The sequence below is a fragment of the Lynx canadensis genome, chromosome B1 (assembly GCF_007474595.2).
Source record: "Lynx canadensis isolate LIC74 chromosome B1, mLynCan4.pri.v2, whole genome shotgun sequence".
Taxonomy (NCBI): domain Eukaryota; kingdom Metazoa; phylum Chordata; class Mammalia; order Carnivora; family Felidae; genus Lynx; species Lynx canadensis.
The window spans coordinates 7,906,773-7,925,398 of NC_044306.2; the positions used below are offsets into that span (position 1 = coordinate 7,906,773).

The 18,626-nt window shown below is 39.1% G+C and overlaps 1 protein-coding gene across 3 annotated transcripts in view; it reads right to left on the reverse strand.

Moving 5' to 3' along the window:
• VEGFC (vascular endothelial growth factor C) overlaps positions 1-18,626 on the reverse strand; it is a 113,459-nt gene that overhangs the window by 8,793 nt on the left and 86,040 nt on the right. For all 3 annotated transcript variants that reach the window (XM_030312083.1, XM_030312084.1, XM_030312085.1), the window contains exon 4: positions 11,858-12,009. In XM_030312083.1, the coding sequence (XP_030167943.1) occupies positions 11,858-12,009 (152 nt within the window). The remainder of the gene's footprint in view (positions 1-11,857; positions 12,010-18,626) is intronic.

Consider the following 18,626-nt stretch of genomic DNA (forward strand, 5'->3'; position numbering starts at 1 on the left):
GTTGATGGGGGGTGGGAGGGAGGGGAGGGTGGGTGATGGGTATTGAGGAGGGCACCTTTTGGGATGAGCACTGGGTGTTGTATGGAAACCAATTTGTCAATAAATTTCATATTAAAAAAAAAATAAAATAAAATTAAAAAAAATATAGTCTTCAGAATAACAATTTCAATTATGTTACACCTGAAGTGTTTTTGCTAAAGTAAACTTGATATTACTAATTACGCTTTGCTAAAGGTGAGCTAAATATTTTAAGTTCTAATATACTTAAAACTTCAATTTCTAGAAAAATGACTTTAGAAGCTTTGCCAAAAATAAGTAACTCCTACTTTTCAATGTTAACCTATTTTAATGTTGAAATTTGAAATCCTGCTAGATACCATTTAATTAAAGAAACATGTATCTGCATAGAATACATTTTCATAATTATTAAATGAGGATCCCTACTCTAAAAGTGAATGGCAAGTTGTTAGCATTTAAAGCTTGTCATGTGAGAAAAAAGGAGACACAATTTCCAAAGTATTATTTTAGAATGAAAGAAAATGTTTTTACTGTGGATAGAGGGGTGAGCACCATTTACTTATCTTCTCCATATCTTAATCTCCAAAGCATTTTTATTCTATTGCGATATTTCTTCAAGTTCTGCACATTGATGTGTGTAAACACATTAAAGCGTTTAAATAAATTAGTTATTTTGTACATTGTATTTATAAGATGATTCCAGGGCACATTTTGTCTCCAAAGCCAACGCTTATGCCATTACTTGTAAAGTAAATCTCGGTGGAAAATCACATGTAAATAAATGAACTTGCCTACTTTAACTTTCCCCCCGTACACATAACCATAGCCCCGTTTATATTTATGCAGATAAAAGACGCTTTTCTTAAAAATTCTTTCATTACTTCACTCCACCGGTTTGTTAGCTACTGCTAGTTAAGAGCAGAGAACAAAAGTGTAAGGGGATGTGTGTTACAGAATAATGGATTTAATGATCAACATCGTTCTTATGTTGCCGTTGATCTCTCTCTTGAGATTTTCAAGGATGGATATGTCCTGTGCGTACTGGATGAGTTACTGATACTGGATGAGTTACTGGCTCTTGTGCCTGGGCCACTGCAGCGGACTGTTTTCTGCACACTGTTGTTTGGGTTCTTTCAACTTCTCTACTCTTTGCCCCTTGAGTTTTTATATACTTGGAAATCTCCTGACCCCCCAAATCCGTATTTAAGGAATGCAGACACATTACCACCTTTTGTTTGGCATTAGTGAGAACTGAGCTGAATGTATTTTGTAATATATCTCTAAGTGAGAAACAATGAACGGGGTCTTGATTTGTATTAAACTACTACTGATCTACTTGACCAAATATCTCTTAAAATATTTCATAGATCATTCAAGATGAGTGTTAACAGTAACTGAATACACATTCAACTTGTGGCACTCAATGGCTTTTTGAAATACCACATTGTCTCTGTGACATGAACTGTGCTATTAATCAAGTACTCTCATTGGCATCTATTTTCGTAAGGTGTCTTCACAACAATGTAACTGATTAAAATTCTGATGAAAGTGTGGTACCTGTAATACAGTCGTGTTCCTTAAGTAGCAATCCTGCCTTAAATCTATTCAATGTGAAGTGTGATCCAGTAATATTCGTTTGAAAGCATGTGCTGTGGGCTCTCCTACATTTCTTCTGAGCATCTTGATATCATCCAATGAGCTAGCCAATAATATGCTCTGTACTCCATTAAGAAAACACAGAGGGGGCACTCTGACCATGTTAATACTTTGGATAAATACCCAAATACAGGTTTGGTTCCCTAAATGCCAACTGTTGCTGTCATCTGAACTTCACCCACTAGGATTAGCAATCACTCAGACCTGTAATTATATTTTGAAAGCATATCCACCCAGACCCTCCCAAGATTGCTGTCAGAGTAGCAGCTGCACGGGCAACTCTTTTCTTTCACTCTCAGAGCCACACACCCCTGGGGAAAAGACTGCAACAGTTTGATTTCCAAAGACTGAATTGTGTTGGTCTTGAGTTCTTTATGCATGGCCCTTGATTACACTTGACTATCTGATGCACGGTATTAATAATAGGGGAATCTAGGGAATAAGGGTATGGAGTAGATGGGAATTCTTTATACCTTTTTCTCAGTTTTTCTATAAGCCTAAAACTTCTAAAAAAAAAAAAAAAAAAGGCTGTGCTTTCACCTGTTATCGTTCAGAAGACAGAAACCAGACAGTCCAAAGGTGGGTGCACAGGTCAGCACAGTTAGCTTCCTGTTAGAAAAAATATGCTCCAAGGCCTGGAGACTCTTACCTGAGTTCCATGGCTAAATGGATTCATGTTAATCAGTGCTCATTCGAAGGGCTTAGACAATATTTAGATAATAACGAGCTTTGTAAAAAGAAAAAAAGGATGAGCAGACCTATGAATTAAGGTTTCAGAAATAACTGCATATGATCAGGAGAGTTTTAAACCTATCAAGAGGGGATTTTTCAGGGCAGGTCACAGATGCATGTTTTAAAATAGTGGAAAAGTAGTTTCTGGCCACCTGGAGCAAGACTTCATGTCCCAGTTTCACTGGCAGATGTATTGTCTCTGCATTTCTGTTCTGATGCAGTTTACTAACTGCATCATGCTACTCTATTTTTGGTAAAGCAAGAATGGAATGCATGATCTTGAAATGAAAAGGAAAGAAATAATTAAAAGGAGAAAATCAAAGCCTAATGGATATTCAAGCTTCTAAGCATTCAGACTGAGGATCTGTTACAGATTAATGAAGACACTGAGCCCTCAAGTTCTACATCAAAGGTTGCCAGGGCGATAAATTTGCTCTGTTCCTTGGAGAAGAGAGCCGTTCTCACACAAATGAAATTTTCCTTAATAAGCCCGGGTAACTCTAACTTCTTAGAGGCAAATATGTTTTATTTTGTGTCTTAGTAAACAATGCTGACAACTTCGTAAAAGAAATGAAAACCAGTAAACAAATAAAAATCAATGAGCCTTCAAGCTAGAGTTTTCCATTTTCTCTTTTTTCACCCCTTCTTTTCCTCTGTTACCACATCATGGCTCTCTCCCAAAGACTGGCAGAACCTCTTTATCAGGTTGAAATCATACATATTTCTATTTTGTATTCATTAAAAAAATCCAAGGTACCCTGGCTGTGCTGAGCATGCTCCACATGCTCCCCAGTACCTCCACAGGAAGGGTGAAACTCTCTAGGCTGGTACCCAAAGCTTCCTAAGCACAGCCTTAGCACTGCCTTCTTAATTGAATCTCCGATGGCCTTCTTCCATTAACACCCAATCCTCGTCGATTCAATTCTCATGGATTTATTGTCCCCAGAATGTGCTATTTCCTTTAGGAACCCTTTAGGAACATTGTCAGTGATAACCAATTGACCAATGAATTTACCACTGGGTAGAATTCATTTCATGGCACTTATGTTTCAAATGTGACATCTCTCTCCTTTGATTTTACTCTCTTCCTAGTATGTAGTATATTGCTTCCCTATAGTCTGTATCGTAGAATAAACATGAATATTCATTCACTCACTCATTCATTCATTCATTCATTCATCCATACAATGGAATACTACACAGGTATTTAATGAACAAAGGGGGCCTAGAGACCTCAAAATGATTACATGTCTAAAACATCATGTCCAGAGAAAAAAGTACTGTCACCATTTTAACATATTTTAAGCAAAGCCGTACTAGACATTCTTTTGTCTTATAAAAATGGAAGAGCATGAATGAGGATACAATTTTCAATCAGTGGTTACCTCTGGCAAGGAAGGGTGCTGAATGGTGACTATGGCTTTGGGTTGTTGTCTTGAGTGAGTATGACAGAATTGGGGTGGAGGGATATGTCGTTTTTGCATTTTTTTTGTTCTTTCCTATATGTTTGAAGGGTTTTTTGTTTTTAATGTAAAGAAGTTAAAAATGTCGTCATGACTGCATCCCCAAAGGAATGGATGGACTCCAAATTTAGTCTGAATCTCTGGTTTGCCACTCTTGAGTTGTGTGATGTTGGGGCAAATGACCTAATCCCCGATTCAGTTTCTCATGTGTAACTGGGAATTCCACTCCCTTGTTTCTTCTTCCTCCTTCTCAAAGTGGTTGTGCAAGATAGGGTATTCATAAGTGTTACCTCCGTTTCATGTCCTTCAGATAAGGGAGTCCGTCACAGTTACTCATGAGCTTTTTCTAAGACTTGATCTTCTGACCACTTCTTTGTTCCTTGAATTCTTGTTTGGCTTTTGCAATATCCTTTGGATTCTGTAATAACTAGTTTTGAATCCCTGACTTTTCTGACTATTCTCAGTCTCTGCACAGACTATTATTTCTCCCAGTTTCTTAGATATTGATATTCTGCATAGTGCCGGCTGCTGCTGCTTTTTTTACTGTCTCTATTTTCCTCGGTTGGGCTCATCTCTTCCAACGCTCTATCAGCTTCATGCTGGCAGTGGCCAACTTAGCGCCCTCCCAGCTCCAGATCCTACTGCCTTGCAAACATTTCTCTTTGATTTCTTAGAGATGCCACTCTTCCTGTGAACACGTGTTCTCTGTCTTGGTGAATACTGTCCATGCACTGAACCCTCAACTTCTGCCTCTGTTCTCCTGTACATGCCATGCCCAAGTTGTGACTTTCTCAAAATTGTCTCTCCATCTCTTTTCTTTCCATTCCCATTTCCACCGCCTTGGTTCCTACCCTTGTTGCTTCTCTATGAGATTATTTCAGAAGCTTCTTCTCCAGTTTTTCCACCTCTTGTTTTGGGGCTCAATCTACCTACTATGGTGCTATCCATGTTTTTTCTATTATTACACTGCCATCCAGATGTTCTTTCTATAATATACAATGTAAATATCGTGGGTCATACATGTATCTCTTAATGGCTCCTGAGAGACTTGAAGACAAAGTCCATCCTTGGCATGGCAGATGCAGTTCTCTGTACCTCTGGACGCGGGCATCTTGTGTGTGACGGGAGGGATGCAGCCCGCGTTCTTCCTCTGCCTCACCAGCTCATGTCCCGTGTGCATCTTTCTGACTCACGGGATTTCTCTAGAGGAGTGAGCCTGTCTACCTTCCTCTCTGTCTAACCTACCATAATAGCAATACCAAGTAGATACACAATAAGTGTTTGATGAACGACTCAATAAAGCAGAGCACAGTGTACATTTATGTACTTATTATATTAGAAATACTTGTGTTTGTACTCTGGCACAGAGCGGTTTTAGTTAAGGAATTATCCGTTTTTTAAAATATCCCTCATCTAGGATGGTGTGACACACATGGAAGACTCAAATATCTCATGAATGAATAGACACTACTTCTGTCAAGTAAAAAAAAAAATCTCTGGCATCACTTCTTAATTACAAATGATTCCCTCCATAGAAAGAGACCCTCCATGTAAGGGGCCATGGGAATCCATGGAGTTCAAGCTGAAGGAAAATATAGGAAGAAATAATTGGAAGGAAAGAAAATAATCTATGAGAACATCAACATGAATATTGATATCTAACCACTTCTAGAGAGAATATCTTCTACCTCTGGACTTTCTGACGTATCTTGGTATTGATATTGAGACTTGAAAGTTGTTGGGTTTTTTTTTTTTTGTTTGTTTTGTTTTTTTTTAAATACTAGAAGATACTGGGGGAGAGCATGGGTTTAAGAGATGAAAAGACTTGAATCTGCATTTTTTTTCTGGCACTTTTCTTAGCTGTTCAGCTTTGTTATGTGCTGATTAACACTTCTAATACTCCGTTTTCCCATTTGTAGAATGTCTGTAAAAATAGCAGCCCAAGTTTATTGAATGCTCACCGTCAGGCATCAGGCACTGTGCCAAGACCGGGCAGGTGTCACTGAGTATAAATGTCACTGCATCCCTATGTGTTGGATGTTCTCCTCTTCCTTCTCCTTATTACTCTTATTCTATTTCACTCTTCTACGATATCGGACTAATGAAATGTCACTGAAGAGGTTAATTGTGAGGATTAGGTTATAAATGTGACACTACATTTTTGAATGTAACATTTGAATTTGTTTTGTACATGAAGAAAATGAATCACAAAAAGTTGACCGAAGGTAGCGAAACTCACAGCAGAAAATAAGTTTTGTAATTGGGAAGCTGCTTGCAGTGTGTACCATTCCCCCCTGTGTTCTGTGGTGTGGACCATCCATGCGGCCACCTAGCAGGGTTAGGATGAGCATGTGGTGGTGTGTGGCAGGTGCCTGGTGCATGGTAACGTTTTGTAAAATCATAATGCTGATAATTGTACAGACAGAACACGTGTCGTCCCTCCCTGAATGTGTGCATGCACGAATCCTCCCTCCTTGACTCCGCGCATGCTCAGATCGTCCCTACCTGACTGCTCACACGAGTTACGATCGTCCCTCCCTGTCTGTGCACACGCTCTGAGGTCAGAATCAGCCAAGCCCGTGCCTATCCTCCCTCACACTACCTTGGAGGGTTCTCGGCCCGTTTTAGAGTCTCAATAGTTTTTTATGGACAACTCACTTTATGAAAGATTCATTTATTTACTGAATTATACTTCTTCATAAATAACCTGGAACAAATGGTCTGCTACTCGTTTAATCTCCTAAAAATGGGACTTGAGCGCCATGCACCTGAGAAAGGCAAGTCTTGTCTTTGTCCCAACAGTGGTTGGTAAGAGCGCAGGGGTTGGGCAGAGCTGGGGCCACTGCTGGGAAATTTCGAACTCTATACAAATGAGGGCTGGGAGGCCCTCCCTGCTGGGGAATCTTTGAGAATCTTAAAATATTTGACTTTGTTATCATGAAGATTTTAAGGAATCTACCCCTTTAAACCTACATGAATTTCAAAATTATAGTCAATAAAATAGGTCTGTTGCTCTTGGCTTTTCAAAACTCTTTTATTTTGTTGAGAAGTAAGGGGCATATGATAAAATGCTTGTATTTTAAGTTCATTTTTTTTACACATGTAGGTACCCATGTAACTATTACCATAATCAAAATATGGAACATGTTTATCACCCCAAAGTTTCCTTTTGCTCCCTCCAGTCAATCCCCACCACCTATATCTTGAGGCAACTCCCAAAATGCTTTCTCTCAGTCTAGGTTCTATTTGTCTTCTCTAGGGTTCGTGTAAATTGAATCATATAACATGTAGTTTTTAGTCTAGCTTGTCTTACTCAGCTTGATGTTCTGAGACCCATTCATGGTGGGCGTGTCAACAGTTCATTTGTATTATATTTCTCAGTAATGTTCCACTGTATGGATATACCACGGTTTGCTTATGCATTCACCTTTGATGGGTATTTGGGTTGTTTCTAGTTACTGGCTAATGAAGCTTCTGTGGACATTCATGTGCAAGTTATTGTGTGCAAATATGTTTTTAGATGACTTATGGATGATATCAGAAGTGTATTATTTAAGTTGATAAGAGTCTGCCAAAATATTTTGCCAAGTGGTTATGCCGTTTAACATTCCCATTAGTGACTTATGAACATAGCGCCATGTCCTCTCCACTATTAGCTTTTGTCATTTCTTTTTAATTTTGGCCATTGTGGTGGCAATTCCTGCTATTTTTAACAAATGGTTTTGTCACATGGCTTTATCTCATCATATATAAGTTGCCATGACAGTTTTTAATTAAATTGAAGGCCACACTTCACAATAAGTGGAGACCGACATTAAAAAAAAAGAGAGAAGCAGAAAAGAAAGAAGTATCTGTGTATACCATGGGTAGTAGCAAGGCATGCATTCACAATGGGGGCAGTATCATTGGCAAGGGAGTAAAAACTAGTTATTGGAGAGGAGGAATCTTAAATGTTGCAGTGGTTTTTGTCTCTCCAAAACCCAAGAAAAGCTTTTGAACCAGTAAATTCTATTGGGTCTTATGGGTTGTCACGTGAGCAGGACTGGCACCGAAGATATCCAGAGTCTTTGCAAGATAAGGGCTATGAGATTATAGTGAACGGAGGGCTGTCACTGAAGGACTTTCTCTGAATTGAGTGCTCAATCTCAAGGTCACAGAGCAGCAGCTGCCTGTGTGGGCATGTTGGCTGCCTTGGGACTGCTGCCAATGGTTGATCCCTGGTGTTTTGTGCGTGACGTGAGCTTAGGGAATTAAGTAAAAGCAGTTTTTATTTTATTATTTAATTCTCCAGCAGTTATTCAAGCCATTAGTGTGTCAAATGCTGAGAAGAAAAAGGTGGTGACACTAAGTAAGCATCCAGCAGTTATAGAAGTTACAAGTTGTTTTCTCACGTGATGTGGAAGTTAAGTTCTCTAAAAAATGTTACATAAATTATCTAAAAAATTATCCTTCTTTTCCTGGAACAATAATATTTGGAATGTTTTCTTTAAAAATACATTCGTATCATTATATATTTATATCAATTGGTACTTTCCATATGTAATATGATATATAACCACTATATTAGTAAATAACTTACCTTAAAGGTTTGTCAGCAAATACTGTGTACTAAAATTATGTTTGATGTTCATGGCTTTTATGTTTTTAATTTAACTTTTAACTATAAAATTTTTTTGTCATTTTTAGTCCTACATTGCATTAAAAAGCTTTCTATTGTGAGGCCCTATAGCTCAGGGGTTAGAGCACTTGTCTTGTAAAAAGCTTTCTACTTCCTTTTTTTATGTATAAAGCCCAAATATACATATAATACCTAAAGCTATAAGAATAGGTCTATGGTATTAAAACTTTATGAGGGAGGTGATTACAAAAAAGGTCTGCAAAAGGATCCTTAGGGGGTGATAATGAAAAAAGAGTTGGCTGCTACTGTAATAAATGAGAGTGTTTTAAAATAATATTCTGTTTTACTCTTACAGTTATATATAACTACATGTAAGGTTATACAGTTAATTTAAATATATACACTACATATGCTATATGCATATTACATAAACATAGATATTGCACCCATACAGATTCATGTGTGTACTGACGTGGAATGTGAAATGCATTTTTTTTATTGTAGACCGTGGTAAAAACAAAACAAAACAAAACAACAACAACACTAGAAAACATGAGGAGATGGATGAATCAGACATGGATCTTAACGGTAACGGTAAGTCTGCCTTTTACTGACTATCGCTTAGATGCCAGGCACTGTGCTAAGCACCATAGTCAGTGTTTCATTCATTCCTCTTTACTTTGTGCTTTCACATATAAGCAAACTGAGGTTCAGACACATGAAATAACGCAACCTTAGAAAGCGAGTTGGTGGCCAACCTGAATTCGGGCTCAGACCTGCCTCACTGTGAGGCACAGGCTTGATTTGCTCTTTCTGTCTCTTCTTGCCTCAACAGCATTTAAGTTATATGAATAAGTTGTGTGAATAAGTAATGGTGAAAATCTGAGCGAAACATGCAAATGCTACAGAATTGCAGATACAGAAGTGATTTGATATTAACAAACACCGGCTGATCAGTGGAGTGTATTGTTTCGCTCCTAACTCTGGAGTGTGATGACCTGCTTCATGTGTACAATGAAGCTACACCACTATCAGCTTCAGAGATGCTTTTTGGGAGGGTTCAGGGAGACAGTGCATGTGAAGGGCTGAAAGTACAGTAATGACTCAGTAATTTTCAAGCATTATTCGCTGGAGACTGTGGAGGGTACAAACCTACCTGAAAAGCTTACCATCCAGTTGCACACTTGCCGTATTTATGGAGCCCTACAAACCCATGCGAGGACAAGGCAAATACAGTAATTGCTATGGGCATTCAGGAAGCAAGGGAGGCTTGCATTTGGGCAAGACAGATGTGGGACCGAGACCTTTCCCGAACTCTGAGAAGTGGACAGGGCTTTGGGAAGGCAGGAAAAAAAGGGACTTTATTGTAAGCCAGGGCCAGAATAGAAAGGACAAACAGAGCAGGAAATGAGTTTGGTGTTCAGGGAATAAGACTTGGTGAAACCCAGCCTTGGTGAGAAATGAGAAGCGAAACAAGAAAGGAAGGCTGATTACAGGACAAGGAGGTGAGAAATCTGTGCTCAGTTCTTTGAGCAGCTGAAAGCCACCGACAGTTTCTGGTCACACGAAGGAAGTGAGGCCTTTTAAAGCTTACTTGTGACATCACACAGGAGCTGGAGAAAGTTCTGGCATGAGAAAACGGGTATCGACACCGCTGCATTAGATGAGGTCTGCATGCAGGATGATGTGAGCCAGGATGGCAGTGATAGAAAGGAACTACATGTATATAGGTTGGAGCAAATATCTCCCGTCTCCCCCATCCCCCCAAATAAAATCAGGACAAAAAAGCAAATGACAACCGTGTGATTTCAAGGCCTCAAAGAATATGAGAGAAAAGTGCTATGAATAACGTAGAAATAAACAGAATTAATCTTTGGGTTTTGTACCTATTATATCTGATACAAACAGCAATAGAGGAGATGTAGATATATTTTAAGTCAGTCTTAAACCATAATGTTGGGGACAGCCAGCAAGGGGATAATGGCCGAGGTGCTGAGAACGGACGAGTGGCCACAGGGGCTAGGGGTGCGACTTTCTGAGCTGCGTGGGTGAACTCGCACACACGATAACTTTGGGGGGTACTCGTCCTCCTGTATGGTGGCATCAGCTTATTTACAGAGGCCTGTAAGACCTTTTTGTTCTCACGTGGAGGACAGACTTCACTCAAATGATGCTATCCTTAGTTTAAGTGTTCCTGGAAAGATCAGGCCTCCTATCTGCCGTACTAAGTAAAGCAGGAATGGGGAAAAAATGCTCTCAGCATCTCACATTTATTGTCACATCCCCTAAAATGCAAGGCTACACTTTTTTTGGTAATGTATAGGTTTGCCCATCAATTTATTGAACAGTTTGTTATAGATGTCGAAGTTCAGTAAATTTTATTCACATGCATTGGATATCCTAAAGATCAAAGAGCCGAATCCTCATTTTGGGGTAGCGAGCTGAAAAGTTCCTAGATTTTTGATGATGATGCATAATGATTCAGTCTACACTATTCATAGAGTCCACACCTGATGCCTCTCCAGCCCCTTCTTTGTGATCTAATGCAGCAAATGCCGCCATTTACGAGCCTAAAAAATTTGATGAGAAAGGAATTTGAGTGACAAATGGTACTTTGAATGTTAATTTGGGATAACAGTAAGAGAAAATTCTTTCAGGTAATTCATCAGTATTTCAATAAACAATTGAAATAAACAATACGGGGGCGCCTGGGTGGCGCAGTCGGTTAAGCGTCCGACTTCAGCCAGGTCACGATCTCACGGTCCGTGAGTTCGAGCCCCGCGTCAGGCTCTGGGCTGACGGCTCGGAGCCTGGAGCCTGTTTCCGATTCTGTGTCTCCCTCTCTCTCTGCCCCTCCCCCGTTCATGCTCTGTCTCTCTCTGTCCCAAAATAAATAAACGTTGAAATAAACAATACGAACAGATAGAGAAAAACAACTGAGATTGAAAAAAGACAAGTGAATGCTAATAGATGTAAAATAATCTTTTCCTATTTACTTTTTGTTTGGGACCAAAAATCTTACTGAGGCTTAAATGTTTTTAGCTGTCAAAACGTCACTTATGAGTTCGCACACTTGATTTCATGGATGTTAGATCAATTAGGCTAAATTACTTATAAGAGGAATATTGGGGGGATGTGTGTCACTCCATAGAAATACTTGCTTTATACTGTTAACTAGATGGTCTATACGAAGGGCTTCCTGGTTTGAGTTTGACTTTGTTTTCGTGGTGCACTCTCCAATTTGTCTTTTGCATTTGATGCAAAGTATATTATAGCAAGTTTCACAAAAGTTCTTTTGATAAACTGTGCTTACTTGAGAATAATTTTATATAGTAGAGGATGCAGAAAAATAGATTTAATTCATACTCACTGTGGTGGTGTTGCTGGCAGGGAACGTCTAATAATTGAATGAACTTGTCTGTAAACGTCCAGTTTAGACATGCATCGGCAGGAAGTGTGATTGGCAAAACTGATTGTTACTGGTTTGGGGCCTTGAGAGAGAGGCACTGTAATTTCAAACAACTACAAAGAAGGGACAAAAAGAAGAAAAAATTATATAGATGCTAGAAAGCATTTTTATGGTAAATGTCGGAGTCCAAAAAAAGTGAGATTAATTCTTTATGATAGGTAGTGCTTTGTGATATATGCAGGACGCAAAAGTTGTTTCATGATTACGACATAAAAACCGTTTTGCTTCAAATCAGTAAGTATCCTTTATCAGAATAATAAATAGCCCATATGCTTCTCTCGTGTCACTACTGTAAAGCATATTAGAATTTTGATAACCGGCTAATGATTATGGAGCAGAGATGCAAGGGACCAGGGTGTTCGGGGGAAAAAGCGTTTTTACGGAGTCCTCGATTATTCCAGGGGTTATTAAAAAGTGGCACAGATATAAATATCTTTGTTTCTATGAGAGTAAACAGCTGTTGGCCACACAACCTAGAGATCTTTGGTTAAGTCTTATTCTATGTAAACTGAATACAGAGACATAAAATACATAGATGTGAAGTTGATTTTCATTCCAAACTAAATTTCCACCTCAAAGTAGTTTTACATTTGTCCGAGATAATCTTATGAGTTTATTAGGTTTAAAAGAAAATAAACACATTCATCACTTAGTAGATAAAGCTTTGTTTCTGCTCTTTTGTCACAGGCATTATGAAAATAATAAGCTTAAAATAAGGTAGGACATGATACGTGGTTGTGGGTTAGAGTCTGAAAATTTAAAGTCTCATTCCGAATGCCTTGTTTATGGGAACTTCAATTCATCTCTTCCTTCGCCAAAGTCAGTGTTTTAAGTTGAATTTACAAATAAATTAATGGTTAAGTAAAACTGAGTGGATTTAAATTCTTAAGTTTCTTAAATTCTAATTGATCAGGGGCTCCCGGGTGGCTCAGTTGGTTAAGCATCTGACTTCGGCTCAGGTCATGATCTCACTGTTCCCGAGTTCGAGCCCCACGTTGAGCTCTGTGCTGACAGCTCTGAGCCTGGAGCCTGCTTCAGAATCTGTGTCTCCCTCTCTGTCTCTTCCTCTCCCCTGCTCGTGCTCTGTCTCTCTCTCTCAAAACTAAATAAACATGTAAAAATTTTAAAAAAAATCTAACTTCTCAATAATCATGGTAAAAGTGAAGTCCTGGCCATTATGTGCTTGATAAGATCCGTCTGTAGTAATAGGACGATAGCTGAACGGCTTTGGTGTTACTGTCTTTCTGGCAATCTGAGCAGGGCTAAAAACGATGACAAACTCCAGAGCCTTGTGATCCGGCCCCTCACTGTCCTTCCAAGCCAACACTTGAAGATCATTGGAAATCTTCAGGGAATTGAATTAGTTGCCCATTTAGTCCTACAGGGAGATTCATGGACATGCAATTTGAAGGATGAAACACAGAGATACCTAAATTATAAAATGCACATTTTCTACATTTGAAATACATTTATTGTATAGTCATTGAAAAATTCAGCTACTTTGTTAGCACAGGTGCCTTAGGAGGAAGGGGCACAAGGCCACACCCCAACAGGGCAGTTTTATTACCAACCCCACTTGTAAGTTGTGTAAACTTGGAAAAGTCATTTAACTTATCTAAGCTGTATATTTCTTTAAAAATCAGTCAAGTTGAGGAAACATCTGACCCACTGTCCATGGGATGGTTATAAAATGACATACGTTAACGTCAATGAGTGTGATATGCGTACTGATTGCTATATTTTTTATATTTTGCACATATTCTCAAGATTCTAGATCTCCTCCAGAATACTGCCCATGATACACAGATAAATCTCAACAGATGACCTCAACATATCCCAGTATTATGGCTTTGACCAGTCACTTCTCTAAAAGGACATTCGTTTATGCAGATTGGAAGACACCTTTTACTAGGTGAAAGGTCACCCTGGTAGAAATCCTTTGCACTAGGTAAAACTATTTTAAGAGACAGACTTCTGCAGTGTCTATATATACTACAGTTTTTCTGCTTCTTATCGCATCTCTGGACCCTAGCATAGAACCAGTGGAACAGAAGAAATGTATGTTTCATAAACTACTTATTCAATTTTTATATGTATAAAATTTAAAAATTATGTAAACCTTGTGTAATAGTAGAAATGGTAGGATGCACAGGCTGGCTGACAAAATCCTAAGAACTTGGGTCTACCAGGCAGTTGGATTTGTGTCTAGAGCCTAGGACAGACACTTCAAAGCCATCGATATGAAAGCCCTTCTTGACATCTTGGACCCCGATGAGATTACTTGGTGAGATCACTCTGAATGAAGGGGAAAATGTCTGACAGAAGCCTGGGGAACAGGTGCATCATGAAGGGGTGGAAAAGGCAAATAGTAACTATGTCTGGGAAGAAGAAGGAATGAAGACGCAGAGCCAGGAGGGCTTACTGGTAGACCAAGAGAAGCCAAAGGAAGACAGGAGAGCTTCAGAAAGGCGTGTGTGGTCACAGGGCCCGATGTCTTGGGGGAATGAAGCCTCAGGACAGGTCGACGGACGGGGTAGCAGAGCAGCTCTGGGCCCTGTGGGGGGTCGGGCTGTGGGACCGGAGCAGGGCGGGGCAGGGGGTGAAGACAGACCTCTCGGGATCAGAGGGAAAGCGCTCAGTGGGCTCAGGCCAGGGGAGCGGTGTTTGCTTACAGAACGCATGGAATCACTTGGGGATCTGGCACTGTCTCCAGTGACAGGCGGCAGCCCGGGGGCCTGAGAGGGACGGGGGAGGTGCAGTTTGAGACCCCGCTGCTGTGCAAGCTTGCCTGATGTTCCCCGCCCTCAGGGACTGCTACCTCCCAGAGGCCACCCTGGCAAGGTTTCCCAAGGGCAAAGAGAGATCTGTCCCCTCCAGCCACTGCTGGGGGGATGACGTCCACAGTCAGGACCCGCCCTGGAGTCCCAAGTGTACACTTAGGAACTGGGGCTTTGAAGAATGTTCTAGTGGGAGGGGAACACTCTTCTGCATTAAGAAAGCATCTTCCTGGGAAAAAAAAGCCTGGCTGTACACTTCCAAGGGGTGGAAGAGATTGGGGTCTGTGAACTCACTGACTAAAGGCACAAAGGGACAGGTAAACAGGCAGTAAAAGAAAATCGCTGTTAGAGAACTCTTTTTTCCTGCTAAGTACTACAACTACATTCATAAGTACAACTACATTCATAAGTATTAAAAGTACAGTAGAACGTGAGAGAAAAATTTACTTGTGAAATAAATAAAACCCCCAAATTTTAATTACTTATGTTTCATTTCTCTTATTTGGGTCTAGGCAGGCAACTGGGCAGCGGAATTCAGTTAATTTGGGTGAAAGGAATAAATAGGCTGAAAAAATAAAATAAAAAAAAAAAAGTCCCTTCTCTTGAAACACATCTTCTGACTCCAAATTTTTACCTGAGTTTTTCAGATAGCCTTTTTTAAATTCTCTACTTGAGTGTGTCAGTGTGGACAAAATTTAAGGGTCCAGAGAAAGATGCCTTGACCAATATTAAAAGTAGAAGGTTCTTGATAAATAAGTTTTATTCATCTATCAACTTCCCAAATATAGGAGAGCGTGCCGTATGTGTGTACATTCAGGCACAATGGTACCTATTGTGGCTCTTGTCATGTATTGAAGAGGCCTCTTTCATTTTCCAGTTTCTTCCTGCACTGGTCTTAAGTGTGTGGATTGACTGACTTTTCTCATTTAAAATGATTATAAGGTTTCCACCACCTGTTTAAGAAGTATGATAAATTCCGTTTCCTTCCTTCCAGATCCGTTTGTAAATTTTATATAGCTATATTTAATCCCCACATTATGATGAGTGTCCACAGGCCCTTTTCCCTAATCAGATAGTATGTGCTTTAGAAACGGTAAACTTGTTTGAACGACAATGAAAAATGAGTAATTTGAATCACTTTATAAACTCACAGCCCCCCCAATCATTAAATGTAATTTCCAAATAACCAGCAACCTCTCTCCTTTACTAGCGTTAGAAGAGTAACCAAGAACCAAGTCTTAGAAACACAGACATTTGAGTCCTGCATCCGCAATTTACTATTTCCGTGACTTGGAAGAATTATCCCATTTCCCTTTGCCTCCATTTTGTTATCCATAAAATAGGGATAATACTGGTGGTGATGTCATAGCGGTGTTCTCTGAACAGTGGTTCTCCTTCAAAATTGATCTGAATCTTTGGTAGATGAATCCCAACGATTTGACATGTTACCTTGTTTAGTTTTCAGTAACTCCTTATTGAGAACCAACAAGATGCCGAGTACCAAGTGCCATGACAACTTCTCATCAATCAGTGGCTCTTGCCCCATGCAACTCTCTCTCCCCTGCCCCCTCTCTCTCTCTCATACAGACACACACATATACACATATAATGATACCATGTTAGAATTTTTAAACTATCAAATCGTTTATCACAAATGCCGTTCGTGAGCAAGAACCTGCAGTTTAACTCTCTTGAAATCTGTGCTTGCCATTATATAAAGATCTGAACCAACACAGTCAGTATAATTTTCTCTCAAAAGAGTCAAGGTCTCTCCGGCACATCACTGTTGCAACAACAGATAAATTCTTTATATTTCAATAAAACAACTATCCTCATACCGTTGTCAGACTGTTTTGTGCCTTAATGTGTGCACAACGGTATTCTCTACTTTATATTTAAGCTCACAGGGTGCAAAATTTATGTATTATGTTCAGCATTAGCTAACAATTCCATGTATATATGTATACTCAGTCAATCCTAATTGAGGATGATGACATTTATACTTGGATATTTTGAACGTGGTGATTTTCCTAAAATAGTTTTATGCTATAAAGTGAATTGTTCTTGAACAGTACATGATAATAGCTTGTAGCTAAGTTAGGATTTAAGGAGTAATATAATTCATAATGGACCCATACTATCTGCATATGTGTTTGAGGAGTTGCTGGTTTTAGAGATCAAAAGGGTTTATATAAAGATGGCATTTAAATAAGCCTGGACATTGGGAAAAAAAAAATCTGTGTATTCTGTAAAGCTGCAATAAAAAAGAGGAAACGCCAAACATTTCCAACTGAATGGTTCCCAGTTGTTATCTACTGGAATTCTTTAATAAGAGTATTTAATAGTCAATTCTCACCAACAAGAATGGACTTCAAATAAAGCCACATTTTGAAACAATAGGCTGTTTATACCAGCCTAGCAACAGTTGTAAAACAACAATTCCTATTTCTACTTATCTTGCAGGCTATTCAAGAAAAAGGTGTAGAACTTCCTTACTGACAAGATCCTGGACTACAGTTTAGTATTACATTTTAAGGGAATGTCTGTGTGGGTACAAATATGAAACAAAAAAATGCTGCCCTTTACGACATCTTTATACCCCCAAAATATAACCAGTTTCTTTTCATAGCATGTCTCGTTGCCATATTTAATTTAAATATTCCAATCTTGAGTCCATTAATTAAGTATAGAGGCAATCTGGAGCTTCTGGAGAGTATAGTTAATGACCGTAAGATGATATAGGGAAACCACACAGCACTTAAGTAAATCCTAAAAATGGGAAAAGTTAAAAATTGAGGGTTCACTGTCAGCTTATCAAGTGAGCAGACCAACCACAGGACTACTGTCAAGGGGATATAGAACTTAAATCGGGTCTGGGAAGAACAGATTGCCATTTGGGATGGAATTAATTTTATATAATGTTATACATAAAATGCATAAACAATGCTATAGTTAAAAACCCTAATTCAGGAGTTTTAGAAACACTGAATGAGTTTTGTACACAGGATCACAGTGCCTGGAGTTGGAAAAAAGGTATTTTTAACAGATGCGTTTTTTTTTTTCCTTCAGGCAAACGTTCTTCTTTCACTTCTGATAACTGGTATGGTAGAGAGCTTTTCCCCACATACATCTGGACAAAACCTGATTTCCAACAACTGCGCTTGCCAAATATTAATTAGCTAAAGATTCCAAACAAATCACATTCCACTTGTTGAATACATACGAGTGGAATCTTCCGAACTGCTGCGGTACAAAATAATACCTCGCAGTTTGATTCCATAGTTGCACATTTTTACTCGGGTTTAAATAAATTTTGCTGTAAAAGAACATTTTATGAAGCATGCAGTTGAACTCAGATACAATCTGGAATGTTTTTGCTAATATATATGCTTATATTATTTCTTTATGGAATAATTAAAAATGTAAGTTTTTTTTTTTTTTTTTTGGATGGCAACACAGAATTTTAAATATTGCTGTCCGTATCCATCAGCATGGACCAGAGGAGGCCCAGCTTCCAGAGTGAGCGGGCTCCTTCTGCTGGCACTAAAAAACACAGCAAAGAGGGTATAGTCTCTTGAGCTCTAACCCCAGGATTTCCAGAGAAGCCCCATGGGCTCTGTAGTTTTTCTTCTTCATTCCTATCTTTGGAAAAACCATGTAAGGTAAATACTAACATTTAGATAACTTTTTAATCCAAGTGTTTGGCTCCAAAGGAGATGACCTTCTTCTGCTTTTATTTGAGTCATCAAATAATTTATCTCCTGCAAAATTCACTTTCTGGTTTTTGGTCATATCCCTTAAATATACAACTTCTCGTAAGAAAATAGACTGAAGGCGCATGTTTATGAAGGAGGTCAGAAAGACACCCACCCCGTTTACTTCTCTGAAGCAGA